General features: G+C 37.9%; 2 protein-coding genes and 3 long non-coding RNA genes across 5 annotated transcripts in view; 3 read left to right on the top strand and 2 right to left on the bottom strand.

The window, feature by feature from the left end:
• Positions 1–13,559, bottom strand: part of LOC124326145 — a 41,364-nt gene that overhangs the window by 26,677 nt on the left and 1,128 nt on the right. The gene's annotated exons all lie outside the window — the stretch shown is intronic.
• LOC124326872 lies at positions 440–4,160 on the top strand. Its single transcript, XR_006915919.1, has 3 exons — positions 440–682; positions 1,229–1,324; positions 4,126–4,160. It is a non-coding gene; the product is annotated as an uncharacterized LOC124326872 (long non-coding RNA).
• LOC124326754 lies at positions 6,420–7,239 on the top strand. The gene is made up of 2 exons (XR_006915784.1): positions 6,420–6,675; positions 6,758–7,239. It is a non-coding gene; the product is annotated as an uncharacterized LOC124326754 (long non-coding RNA).
• LOC124326817 lies at positions 10,751–11,432 on the top strand. Its single transcript, XR_006915865.1, has 3 exons — positions 10,751–10,949; positions 11,112–11,214; positions 11,413–11,432. It is a non-coding gene; the product is annotated as an uncharacterized LOC124326817 (long non-coding RNA).
• On the bottom strand, positions 11,991–13,349 carry LOC124326585 (EMILIN-2-like). The gene is made up of 4 exons (XM_046785492.1): positions 13,231–13,349; positions 12,971–13,027; positions 12,676–12,825; positions 11,991–12,591 (listed from the first exon to the last, which is right to left on the bottom strand). Exons 3-4 carry the CDS (start codon positions 12,731–12,733, stop codon positions 12,143–12,145), a joined length of 507 nt encoding a protein of 168 aa, XP_046641448.1. The 5' UTR covers positions 12,734–12,825; positions 12,971–13,027; positions 13,231–13,349; the 3' UTR covers positions 11,991–12,142.

The following is a 13,559-nucleotide window of genomic DNA, read 5'->3' as shown; positions in this document are numbered from 1 at the left end:
TTATTTTCTTTTTTTACAACAGGATAATTATCCCATTAAAATGTGCCAACCGGCCACTGAAACGGTTTGACGACGGCGTTAATGTTGGCCGTTTCAACGGGGATGGGGATGGCGAAAACGCAATTAGAGTAAACCCACGGTAGTGTCAAATCGACGATGGCATTCGACTGGAATGTCGGATGTATATGTTGAACCAGGAACTCGCATCGCTGTGATGAATCAGATAATTCTCAACTTGTATTAAACCGAAATTAAAAAAAAAAGCGACTTAACTTGATCCAGTAGATAATTGAAAAGTCCTTTTCCGTTTTCTAATGGCCCTAGTGTGGCGTCTGTCACCCGAACCATCTCGTACCTGGCCGGAAGGATAAAATAAAAGTTATAAAGAGACAATAAGTCAATTAATTTTTTGTTTTTTTGTTACGTGAAATTTAAACGTTTCGACATGCATTCCAATAGCACTGCTCCTTTGAGCGGTCCAATTAGTCCTTTGGGGTTTCCACTCCAAAGTGTCTGCATCAACCAAATATTTTATGTTTTATTTATTGAATTTGTTTGTCAAAACTGATAATTGTTTTTTCTTTAACCCAGATGACGCGGAGGTGTTGGCCATTGAGCGGATTGGGCGTCGATGAGAAACCGGGAATAGAAATGAAGAACCAAGTGAATAATACTAAGAAAGGTAAGAGCGTCATTGCGATTCAGTTGAACGTACCAGCTGCCAGATTAGTACTATCTAGTGCTGTCTTTGTTGCCAGCAACCGTTTCTTAAATATCCGACCACAATATTCAACGTGCGCAGTAATGCACTGGCTTGAAACAAAATCTTTGTTGTGGAGTTGGTCGGACTATTGTAAATAATTTTAAAATTCATTTACTGTCTCATGTGATGGATGCGTTGTTACTCGTATACATCTTGTTTTGTCCAAGAGTGGAATATGGAGTTGTAGGCAGATATTTTGAATTTTCTTTTCGGTCGGTCCTTTTACGTTGCCATGTAAATCCAAGTTTAATGTAAATCGTGTGCATTATTCGTATTCAATGGAGTTCGATCCTCTGCGGCATGTGAGATTAATGCGAACGCCTTAGAAACTTCGGATTCAATTCACCAAAGGAAACATCCAATTTTTTTCCCCTCGATTCAATCAAAATGGAATCAGCATATTATTCCTTCTGATGATTGTCTGCTGTAATATTCAAACTCGTTCCATTTTTTTCTTTATTCCAGCTGGATGCAGTCTAGTTTCCTGTTTCGGCAGTCGAGCTGCTGGATGTCAACTGAAAAGATTGCAATAACCCGGAAAAAATTCGATGCTGCACCAGGGTAATCTTCATTTATTTAACATCTCTCTTCTCCTCGCGTGCGTTTTATTCTTAAACTCGCTTCCAGCGCTCTGGCTTCAGATTTGATTTATGCATTTCCATTTGCAAGTTGAAATGTTTTTGATTTCCTATAAGTCGAGTTGAGGTTGTTGGGATAGTAGGATTTTCCTTTCTCACACATCTGTGAAGCTGATATTGTTTTTCGTTCTTTCCTTTTTGAACAACGATCAATCCCTTGTTATATTTTTTGTTGATCGGGATTAGATTACAATCTGACTTTAGTTTCTGATTGCCTCCTTCTGTGGCCCTTTGTCCCTCCGCCCGTTTCGTAAATTCGATGTTTCACCTTTGGTTAGGTCGTGTAGAGGAGAACCCTGCTGTTATAAGTATAGCCTTAGGAGTTGTCAAGTGAGATGGCACTATTAGGATTAATTAATGAGGATCGGAGGATCGGAATTCATGACAAATTTCAGTATTTTTCTGAATTTCTAATCGGCCGAAATGAGTTTATTATCGATATGATAGAGGATTGAAATGAATGTTTACTGCGGCAAAGTTTTCTGGGACTTTGATTTTTCTGTCAATGGTTTTTATCTGCGTTTATTGTCTTTCACATTGTAGGAACTAATAATCCTCTTTATTTTTTCTAAATAGCCGATCCAAAACTGGTATCTGGTTAATCTGAAGAGCCATTTCGTTTCCTGTGTTAACAAGCGACGTCTTCCAACATTTGACAGAGGTGAATCTTAAACTAATTTCGATTACATTTTTTCAAGGAAATTTTTATTCCGCTATCCTTTCAATAATATCCGTGACTTTGCTTAATTAGAAAAGCCAATGGCGGGAAAGGCCAACTACACGTTTCACAGTATTCTTAGCTATTCATCTTCTTTTTTAAATATTTCTTTTAAAATTCTCTTTAAATTCTCTCTCCTACTCAAAATTTTTCGTCCATTTGTTGTATTTAGCAGCTAAATGAGTTGAAACCCTTCCTTCAAATTTGAACCTCCTTCTAGCGTAGACGCTCGTGTACGGAAATTATTTTTTCGACGAGGAAAGCCAAAATTGAAAGGCCAAGTCCAATCAATAAAACTAAAAATGCGCCAGTCAAGTTTTTGAGAGAAAGAGGCGAAAGTTTCGTTTTCTTGCTTCTGATTTGGGGTTTTCCGTTACACTGCGGTGGCATGGGTCGGAACCAGGTATCCCAGTAGTTGATCAGCCCATTTTCTTGTAGTTCCAGTATCCTATTTACGTCGATACAGAAATTTAAGAACAATTAAATTACTTTAGGTTATTGTATTTGCTTACACTTGAGTTATAGTTTGCGTGAAGGGACTGTTTTTGGGTAGGCCCATCGCTACCGTGATGCCGAAGAATTTTTCTTTTGCCATTTGCCAAGTGCATTTCCCTGTCTTCTTATACTGTTTTCGAATTTCGTCGTTCAGGTAATTAGTTGACTAACAGTTAAACAATTAATAGAAAATGCGAACATTGCTTTTTACAAATTAAAAACTTTACCTCGGAGAAGACGTTTCTTAGTCCCGGTTTGACAGATTGAATGCATTCCGACGGCAATGTGCATCGAGAATTCGGAATGGAGTCTAATCTTTTTTGTAATGTCTTATAAAGTCCCGTCTCATTAGCTGTCTGTGTCGTGTTGCAATAAGAAATGATTGTAATAAATCCGTATGATTTCAATTTTGGTTATAACATACATATATTAGAGTATTTATGAGACTGGATTCCCTGACGTAGAGATTAATATCGTTGCTGTTAATTAGGTCGTAGATCGAGTTGATCAGAGGAGGATTGATTGGTGTCACGACGTAAGTGAAGAGGATTGATGTGTAGGCCTGGACGAAGAAGAAAGCGGCCAGGATCCAAACACCAGCAACCAGTCGATAGGCCAATCTTTTCGATGGACAAGGTCCACCTATTTAAGTCCTGTAATTCCTCTATTAAAAGAATAATTGAGATATTACAAATACCTTGTGAAAGTAAGTTCCCGAATACGTAGAGAAATTGTTTTGCCGTTCTTCCTTTGGTGATTATTTTTTCAGTCGGTGGGTTATTATTATCGTTGGGTCTAACATTTGAAGTTTCGAGTGAGGATCGATATTCCAGGTAGCGCTGGATTAAATTCAAAATTGCAATAACGCAAACGATCGATATTCCAAGTCCCATCCAAATCTATAATAAACGAATATAGTTGATGAATAATACCAAATTTTGATAGAAACCAATTTGAATGCGACAACCTGCCACTGAAACGGTTTGACGACGGCGTTAATGTTGGCCGTTTCAACGGGGATGGGGATGGCGAAAGCGTAATCGTCGTAAGCCCACGGTAGTGTCAAATCGACGATGGCATTCGTTCGGAGTGTCGGATATATATTGTGAACCAGCAACTCGCATCGCTGTGATGAATCAGATAATTCTCAACTTGTATTAAACCGAAATTTAAAAAAACGACTTAACTTGATCCAGTAGATAATTGAAAAGTCCTTTTCCGTTTGCTAATGGCCCTAGTGTGGCGTCTGTCACCCGAACCATCTCGTACCTGGCCGGAAGGATAAAATAAATATCAAGTAAAAAAAAAAAAGATAAGTCAATTAATTTTTTGTTTTTTTTGTTACGAGAAATTAAAACGTTTCGACATGCATTCCAATAGCACTGCTCCTTTGAGTGGTCCAATTAGTCCTTTGGGATTTCCACTCCAAAGTGTCTGCATCAATCAAATATTTTATGTTTTAATTATTGAATTTTGTTGTAAAAACTGATAATTGTTTTTCTTTAACCCAGATGACGCGGAGGTGTTGGCCGTTGAGCGGATTGGGCGTCGATGAAGACCCGCCAATAGAAAATGTGGACCAAATGAACAATATTAAGAAAAGTAAATAAGTGAAATAAGACATGGTGAGCCCGTGAGCCTGCAGATGACTATCTTTCTACGACGCGCTTCTGGATGCAATTGCATGGAAAACGCTGGAAGTACAACTCCTTAAATCGAGTTTGATTTGACTGTTGGCCAAACTAAAAATAATCGCTGACGTAGAACAAACTGCTTTGTTGTGGAAACGAGAGGTCTAACAGGTATACGTCTTTATTAACATTGTATGATAGTCATGTTTGAAATGTGCCAACGATTGATGTAAATTTCCCATTCAGGATCGAACATCATAGCACAATTAAAAATTAACGGGTGTTTTCTCGGATTGACATAATGTACTTGCATAGATACGGTCTCCAGCAGTCCTTTGAATTGAGATTTATCGGAACCGCGATCGGAAATTTCGATTTTGAATTCACATGGCATCAGCTAAGGAAATTTTTCGTTATTTGTAATACCGGTATAATGTCCAAAAGATTCAAATTCTTTTGGTCCTATTTTGCTAATAGTACAAGACTATAATGTATTTGAATTATTTAACCCTCCCAACGACGTCAAACATAGCAAGATAGCAAGTAAATCATCAACACATGAATGAGACTCTCAAATAATCTCAAACTCTTAGAAATTATCCGGATCTTTCGACGGTATTACGACTGAAATTCAAGGTTCATCGATGCAGAAGAAATCAAATTTGTCAGCATACTTCTCCTTATTCTAAATGAATGATTCGCTTCGACTTGTCTCATACTTTGCCTTCAGATGGCCAACTGTCCGCATGTCTTACTACTGTGATTTTGAATATTTGCTCCTGCATATTGCTGAATATTGCACTTGCAGAAAACCGATCGTCAGCGATATTGGTCGATTTGTCAAGTTTCATTTTCCGTACCGTCAACCGGCAACCAGAATGACTGATGAGTTTGGAAACATTGAATCTACCGGTATTAATGTATGGCCAAATACACTCGAATTTCAATGTTAAATTCGCGAATATGAATTCGAAAACATTGGATCGACCGGTGGCGACGGAATACAGTCAAAATTCAATGCTCATCTCGTATACCTGTACGAAATACGGAATATGTGATGGATAGAAATTCCTATACGACCAAAATCCTGTATGCTATTATACCGTGTTATTAATATTTCCAATCGAAAGTTAACAAGAGCGATATGGTGAACCACAAGCGACGATATTGAATGCTATCTGAACGAATAAGGAAACTTTTGACTGTATTGAAATAATATGACAAAGTTGTTGCATCGATTTCAGTCATCTGCATTTAGCAGGAAGAATAAGAAGCGACAATTATGAAACATACAAATAATAATTAAGGTTGTCTAACCTGATTATTGCCAGCAATGGAATGGGGGGGGGGAAATGTTGTCTTCGTATAATCAACTATAAGATGATATGGAAATGGATGGTAATGCAATTAGAGCGTTTCGTTAGACAATATGATAGCAGTGATGCTGGCGGTGATGCGCACAAACTGACGGGAATTATATGGATGCCAGGCGGTTTGTTAGAATGGGAATAGTTTGACAAAGAATAAGCTCCCTCAGCCCTACTCTTTTATTATTCCGCTTGGGTTTTGAAAGAAAAAATTTCTGACTGGCTTCACTGGGGTGAATTCTCTAATTTGTCGTCTCTATTGTCTGCCGTGCGAATAAGTAATCCAGTTGAAATGGTTCCATAAACAAGCCCAAAAGCAGAATCAGCTCACCTTGAACTTGAATGATTACGTTTACAAATTGATCGCCTGCAGCTCACGAGGTTCCAAGTTAAAATAGAGAAAGACATTTCAAAACAAAACAAACGACAAAAGAAAAGAAAATCAAAATATCCCAAGGATGGAAGAAACTCGAATTTGTTTTCACTGCGACGTCAGGTGAAGACTTTCGCGTGTGCTTCCATGTCCGCTATTAGGCTTAACCCGTCAGACGCCGACTGCCGTTTGATGTGAGATACATTTACTCGTATACGTGAAAGCTTAAATAACAGTCAACGGTTTGTTTTGCTGGTTACCATATGGAACAAAGTTCACCAGAGAAAAGTGCACAATCGGCGCCGACGCTCTTGTTAGTTGCTGTAGTACTCTCCATTTGTTCCACACACTCATTTCCATCACGTTCAAAGAAGAAAGAGGAATATTCAAAAGCACATAAAAAAGAGACCTAACAGCTCAGCTAAATCCAGAGAAAAGAGAGATTGGTCACACATAGGGAAAAAAGTGTCCTAGTGTTTGGGTGTATTCAGCGTCACCTGCCGGTTGGTGATGGAATGTTTTTGCGCATACATCGTCCCTTAGGCTACAACAAAGGCTTCTTTTAAAAAGGCCAAGAAATATTCTCTTCTTGGCCCTCAATCGATTTTCATGCGTCTGTATTGCGTTTGTTTTGTTAGCAGTGTCAACTGTACGTCAAGCATTGTGTGAGACGATTTTCTGTCGAAAAGTGTAAGTTAAATTGGTTTTAAAGTGATAAGATTAAGATTTTTGGTATTTATTTTTTGTTTATTACTGTTTGTTTTTCATTTAGTTTCAACTTTGACTTACAAACCGTCCCACTGAGTAATTTTGTGCCTAGTATTTCTATTGGAAGCACTATTACGAAGCTCTTGTGTGGCAGTTCTACAGTAAGAAAGAACCCCTGAACAATATTTTGAGCAGCAATTTTTAATGACTCGACGGCTCTTAACTTTTCTTTCAACTTCTTTTTGGAAATTTTGCTGCGATGCAATTGTTTTTTGAGCATTAGGATATCATATTTAAGTTTTTCTTTTTCAGTAATCCGACGAGTTCTTACTCTTAACTTAATGTCGGTCTTGGAATGTTTTTTACCTTTGCTACCTTCGTTTTCTAGTTTTCTCTTTGTTCTAGTTGTGGCAGGGAGATTTTCAGAATCTGAACTGTACATTGACACATCTACAAATCTCATGTCATCATCTGTTGACGAGAAACTATCTTTATCATGTACTTGATCATCTGAAGCTGAAAATAAAATATCTTTCTATAACTGTTTAACATTTCCCATGTTTTTTGTTATTACCTTCGTGGCTCACATCAATAACTTGTAAGTCTAATGAGTTGTGAGAATGGTTTGGAGATTCTTCTTGAGAGGATTCTTGAACTGCAGTATTTGGTGTAGGTATATCAATGTCATCGGTTAAGAAGTTTGATGGACTATTTGGAGGATTGGGAGGAAACTCATCGTAGTTGTGTTGACCTACATTTCATTTATTTATCTTTATTATTAAACCTTCCCCGTAACTCCAACTTATAATTATAACACTTACCATCCTGCTGAATATCAATAATTGGTTTAGCTGTTGGCAGCAACCTTTTGCCTCTATTTTTTGGAGTTAAAAAGATAGAATTGCCATCAAAATGTTTGGCGCAGAGCCTAGAACTATCCTTAACGACATAACCTAAAGGGCAAAGTTTCAGCCAATATTTTAATAATTCTGGATTTGATGGAAACCTGTGATGAATTATTCCACTATTTTTTATTTTGGATTCACAATTAATTGCTGCACAGTTCGACATTTTTCGAATTTTCAAGGTAAATAATAAGCAACGTCGTCAGATAAATCAAAATAAAACCATGTGTTTGTTTTCGGCAATGTTGCAAATATTTAGAAGTTTCAAATTTCCCACGGTTAGCCCTGTGAACTTATATCACCAACCGCTAGTGGCACTGCTTGACACGCTGTCCGTTTTTTTCCAAAATTTAGCATTGGGCTGACCAATCTCTCTTTTCTCTGGCTAAATCTTACTTAAGACTTTTTAAATAATGCACATTCTTCCTCATTTAAAAAAGTTGTGATTGATTAAATCAGGACGGTGTCGCCAACGGAAAATGAATTGCCGTTTTGCATGGGAAACCTTCTCGATAAGAAGCGATACTATTACGTTAAATATGCCAAAGGATCGTACTACGACAGCAGCCGTTTAATGACTAAATCGGGATCGTGCCAACTGCTGAATTACACGACTGAGCGCCTAGTCGCCTGTCTCGACACCCTTCGTAATCGGTAACCGTTTGATGGGCCATTGTATTTGCTATTCATGGGCGATTCAATAATTCGCCAACAGTTTCTCAACTTTGTCAGGGTAAAAGGTGAATCCAATCAGATGGGGGGAGACAGTGAACTGATTAATGAAATTTAATTAGGTGATGCCAGATTACGACCAGATAATGCACCCAAGTGACGCTCCTCTACTGTTGCAAGATGACATGGAAGTGACAAGTAAAATCTTTGGACTGCGACTCTCGTTTAAATGACAGCCCTTTCTCAACAGCTGGCACTGCAATAGGTAAATTCTACTCCAAGTGGAAGACCCTCCTTTATTTTGCTAAGTATACTATGCAATACGTCAAATCGGGGCCTTGTTTGGAATCTCTCTGTTTGGAATCACAGGTATGGCCCTGTGGCACATATTGCGCGTACAACACCGCGACCATCGGCGCTACGAGCGAAAACTGAAGGAACTGGCCCCGGTCCTGGCCCAGTTGTCGAATGTCACTCGAGTCATTTGGCTCAATCAATATCCGACAATCGAATTCTACGGCGCAAATAATTCCACCAACACGCAGCAGATTCATTCAAGGAAGGTACACGGCTACAACACATCCGTCAGGCGCATTCTACTCGAGTGAGTCTGGAATGTATATACAATTTATGACATTACGACAATAGTAACATTTTCTTCGATAGAAATACCGTTTGCAAAAGGTTAACAAATATTATCCGAACTCTTTTTGATTTCCAACTCAACCAAAATACAACGAAACAAACCTATGAGAAGGTCTTCCACGCATAGGTCTGCAAAAAGTAACGTATGATGCACTTTTACAAATATTTCAACACATAACTTTAAATGGTTTTCTTAGTTTCTTGACTTGACGCCAAGAACTTTTGTTACAGAACAAAATTATTAAATTGAAGGTAAAAAGAGTGTTGAAGGTACAGTATAGGTGAGTGTCAACTAATTAAAAATCCTACACGCCAAAAACTGAAAAAAGGTTGTCTATGGCAAGTCGCATCCGGCCATTAAGTGGTAATACTTATGTTACTGTCTTCATCTTTCTACCGCTTCAATGTAGCAGCACTCGACACTTAAGAAGTACAGTTTACGAATAAAAAGTACTATTTCATTTGAGTGCTATTCAAGTGTCGATTCCCGCCTATTTCCGTCCCGAAAAAAAAAAAAACCCTCAACCGACCTAATATCTTGACGTTACCTTCTCCTGCTCTTGTTAATAATTATGAGACCATGAAAAATTGTAGGAACGTAAGTTGGGCCCTACCTTGAAGCCTTGGAATTATCGCTAGACATCTCCAGGTGTTCGTGTTCCATCCGCAGAGGGTGAGGGTGGGGACAAGAAGAAAATAGGAGGGGAAGGACGTCCTCGTGAATACATTCACCCTCACATGAATGTACACGAGGAAAGAGGAGCGGGGATTTCATGAAAGGTAAAGAAGAAATAAGTCGCTTGCTATTCGTTCAATCAAAAGGAATGCATTTCACCTACAAATAAAAAAGAGAATTGGCTATAAAAATGTTTAAGTTATCCACAAATAGGTAAATAAATCTCAGCGCAAACACCTAAAAATTATATGTTCAACTGTCTATACATCCATTTCAAATTGGCTGACTGCAGCTCTACTAAAACCTGTAAAAGTTTTTCTTTACTCGTGGGAGGTGAACCTGCATAACACACAGAATAAATTCATTTGAAATACCTAGGAAGTAAAATCCTCGCATAACCTAACCTTAAAATATCAACACGCCACAGTTTCTACAGCTGCCATCTCCTAAAATCAATAAAATTTGTCTTTAAAATTTTAGTACAGGAAGTAGCGGAGTTGGATAGGTCATCGTCTGTTGATTTGAGTCAATACGTTAGTACCTATGTTCGACTCTCCTGGGAACCATAGCTACTTTCTCACATAAATGCCAAACTTACCCGATGTTTAAAATTTTTTTACTTATTTTCAGCCTTGGCCACCACGTTATGATTAACCGTGACCATTTATGTGTAATTTTGCGGGAAACAGGAATTTAAAATGTGACTTTCTGAATTAATGTTTCTGATTAAAAGAGAAGCTGACTTTATGGGGTGGGAGGAAGTGATTTACATTAAAATTGTAATCAATATCAATCGATTGATTTTCTCCCCAAAAACCGAAACAGGAAAATTTTAGAGTTTGATGTTAATAATGCTAATAAGATCCTTATATAAGGATCTTATTATTCCCTCTTGGCTTCCAAGAAGGTCCAATGGAGGGTCTTATTGTGATGGCGGTTCTTTCGGTTTAAAACGGGGATTAGTCTTGTTGAGACGAACTTTAAGATACTTAAAACAATCCCGATCCCTGCGATCCGCTCAGCGGATGTCTAGCGTGGCTGAGAAAACCGCTTTGATCGTTTTTGAGCGGTTTGAATTTAGAGGAGGTTTAGGAAAATCGATTTTTAACAATTTCTATCGATATCTTAAAAATGAGTGTCGTCTGCTGCTCTCGTTTTACTTGAAAGTTTAGAAGAAGAGACGAATGTTTAAGATTACAAAGAAAACGGAACAATCGCTTTATTGGAAAAGTTTTTGTACGTAGAGTCGTAGATCTACGCGAAAAATAGCACAGCAAATAAAATTACGAAAATGTAGAAAGTAGAAGTTTGGTGTCGCGGCCCTCATGTCATGTCCTCCACTCCATGCTGTTTAGCAGGTAAATAAAACTAAGAATTTGAATGCCCATGATTATGGGGGCTTGAATAGAAGAGTTAAACCTATTGTGTTAGTTTCTGACTAGCATTTATCATGTAAGCCCCTGTCAATGCATGGCAGTTTGTTTGCACTAATCTTCTCCTTTCGTAACCTTCTCGTGCAGATTTGAGGCCTGAGCTAGTCGTCACTACCACAAAATATGCAAGTGTTGCTTGTGCTGGAATTGATCTGCCTCCAGCAACAATCTCATGAAATCGCTGTATAAGGTATATTGATTTGTGTTACTTTTATTCCTGCGGCCCTGCTAGATTTTTTAATGATTCAGACTCACACAAATGCAGTGTTTTAGATTGAAACCTTAAATTCTCATATTGATTTCAAGTTAGGGTTAGTGTCTCATTTTCAACTTTTACTTGTTGTTTCTGTCAATATTTGTCGTAACACAATTTGTATTTTTTAATCAGATAAACAACATCCCGTTGGATCGATGTCGGCCGAGTTACGGATCAATTCTTCCCCTTTATTTTAATTCCCTCTATCCTCGTGTACACCCATGTGTGTGTGGTGGATTTCACTATTCAGCGGATGGATCACTTGCTGGATGCCTGGCCGTAGATTTACCAGGCTTAAAGGTAGGACACAATTGATCATTATTCTTCCTTTTTGACTATTAAGTGGCGTTGTTTATCAATCGCGACATAGTATGGAGTAGAATTATTATTCCTGGGCTAGGCTGTTGGCCGTTTCCTCTTACCGTTTTTGTTTACTCACGTCAGTCGTCAGGGGTGGCTCGGTTTTGTTAATCACATCTTTAATTGTCTGTGGATTAACAAACAAATTCCAAAATATTTTTACTTTAATCACTTCTAGCAGAGTGCAGCAACTAGAAGTTTTTGTGATCAAGTGGGATCTATATTACCGCCACACACCTCCTCGTTTACAGGCCAACACTTTAGAGATGTGTTTGGTGTGAATAAGGATCGCCTAATTTGAAACGAATAAGGACGCAACCGATTGCCACATACTTATATGGTCCTGCTCATTTTAATTCTTCTCTCACGTATATTTCCGAAAAAGTTTTCATTAACCAATTAATGTGAGCTACTATGTTGTGTCAGCTATGAAAAACATTGATGTCCAGTAAAGACAGAAATTACTACTCAAGATTAGGAATTTTCAGAACAGAAAAAAGAATTAAACCGTTAATTCGTTTTGCGCGATAAAAACACCGAAAAAGTTAGTGTAGAAATGTAGATCGCTATCGTGAATGGCTCCTTCTGTCAAGACTAGTCTAACTTGGTCGCCTTTGAGGAGTTCCAATGTAGCGTGGAAAGCGAAAGTCTTAAACGTTGTGTCACCGTACCCTTCTCCAACTCTGGACCAATCCAATGAACTTGCAGTTTTCACCTCCAACACAACTCTTGCGAGGGCACCGTTATCACTAAGACCTGAAAAACCGAAAAAATATTTTCCTGGTGCAGGAGCGACGAATACTCCGGAAGGGTCCAATGCCTTTCCATCATTGAGTCTGATTAAATCAAACGGAACGACGCTGCCGACAGTCGAATAGCTAGTTGTCCGTTGAGCTTGGAAATAAACAGGTGCCGATTTTACATCGACGATACCAATCCATTTTTGCAAACCTGCGTTTCACAATATAAAACAAAAGAGTGATTGCAGAACATTGTGGTATAACTAAGCTCTTAATCGAATTGCAAAGTCTATACCTGCATCGTTTGATTTAGAAAAATCGCAGTAGACGTTTTGGACTTGTTTGCTGATCATAACGGAGTAGATTCCGCTTTTGACGAATCCGAAAGTTTTGAGGTCTTCACATGAGGTGGGGATTGACCCATTAGAATTAGGACTCGTAAGCACTGGGGAATATTAATTTAAAAAAAAAATCTGAATGGTTTATCGATGTGTTAACTTCATTTTTATAAAATATTTAAACTGATCAAAGTTGATTTTCTTTTTTTTTAAATTCTTATTGAGTTAAAAAATAAAATTGTAAAGCATTACCTTTCAACTTTGAAACTTCTAAATTCGTTGCTTCCAGGTCTGATTTTGAGGCTTTTGCTGTGAATAGTTTTCTAAAATTAAATTACATAACATTAATTTAAATCCATTTAATAAATACTGTTCAATGCTGCAGTCCCGTTAGTAGTAAATTTTGCGACGGCGCTATCCAGTTCTTCTTTTAAGGCTTTCGCTATAACATTAGAAACAAATAGATTTTGAAAATTATTAATTGAAAGGTAAATAAATTTTAATGCCATTACCATCCAATGCTGTAGTCAATTGTTCGACGGCTTCCTCCAGATCTTCTTTTGAGGCTTTTGCTGTTAATCGTTTCCGATAATTAGTTTACCTAACGTTAACTTGAAAAAATAACAGATTTAAATACTGTCCAATGCTGCATTCAACTGTTCCTCGGCGCTAACCAGTTCTTCATTTGAAGCTTTGGCTATAAATAGTTTACCATAATCAATTGACGTAATATTTATCTAAATTTCGATCAATTGAAATACCGTCCAATGCTTTTGTCAATTGTGCAACGGTGCCAACCAGTTCCCCTTTTGAAGCTTTTGCTATAAATAGTTTTCGAAAA

This window comes from Daphnia pulicaria, chromosome 2 (assembly GCF_021234035.1).
Source record: "Daphnia pulicaria isolate SC F1-1A chromosome 2, SC_F0-13Bv2, whole genome shotgun sequence".
NCBI classification, from domain to species: domain Eukaryota; kingdom Metazoa; phylum Arthropoda; class Branchiopoda; order Diplostraca; family Daphniidae; genus Daphnia; species Daphnia pulicaria.
The sequence above is the reverse complement of the archived record's forward strand: the minus strand, read 5'-3'. Positions and strand labels throughout refer to the sequence as shown.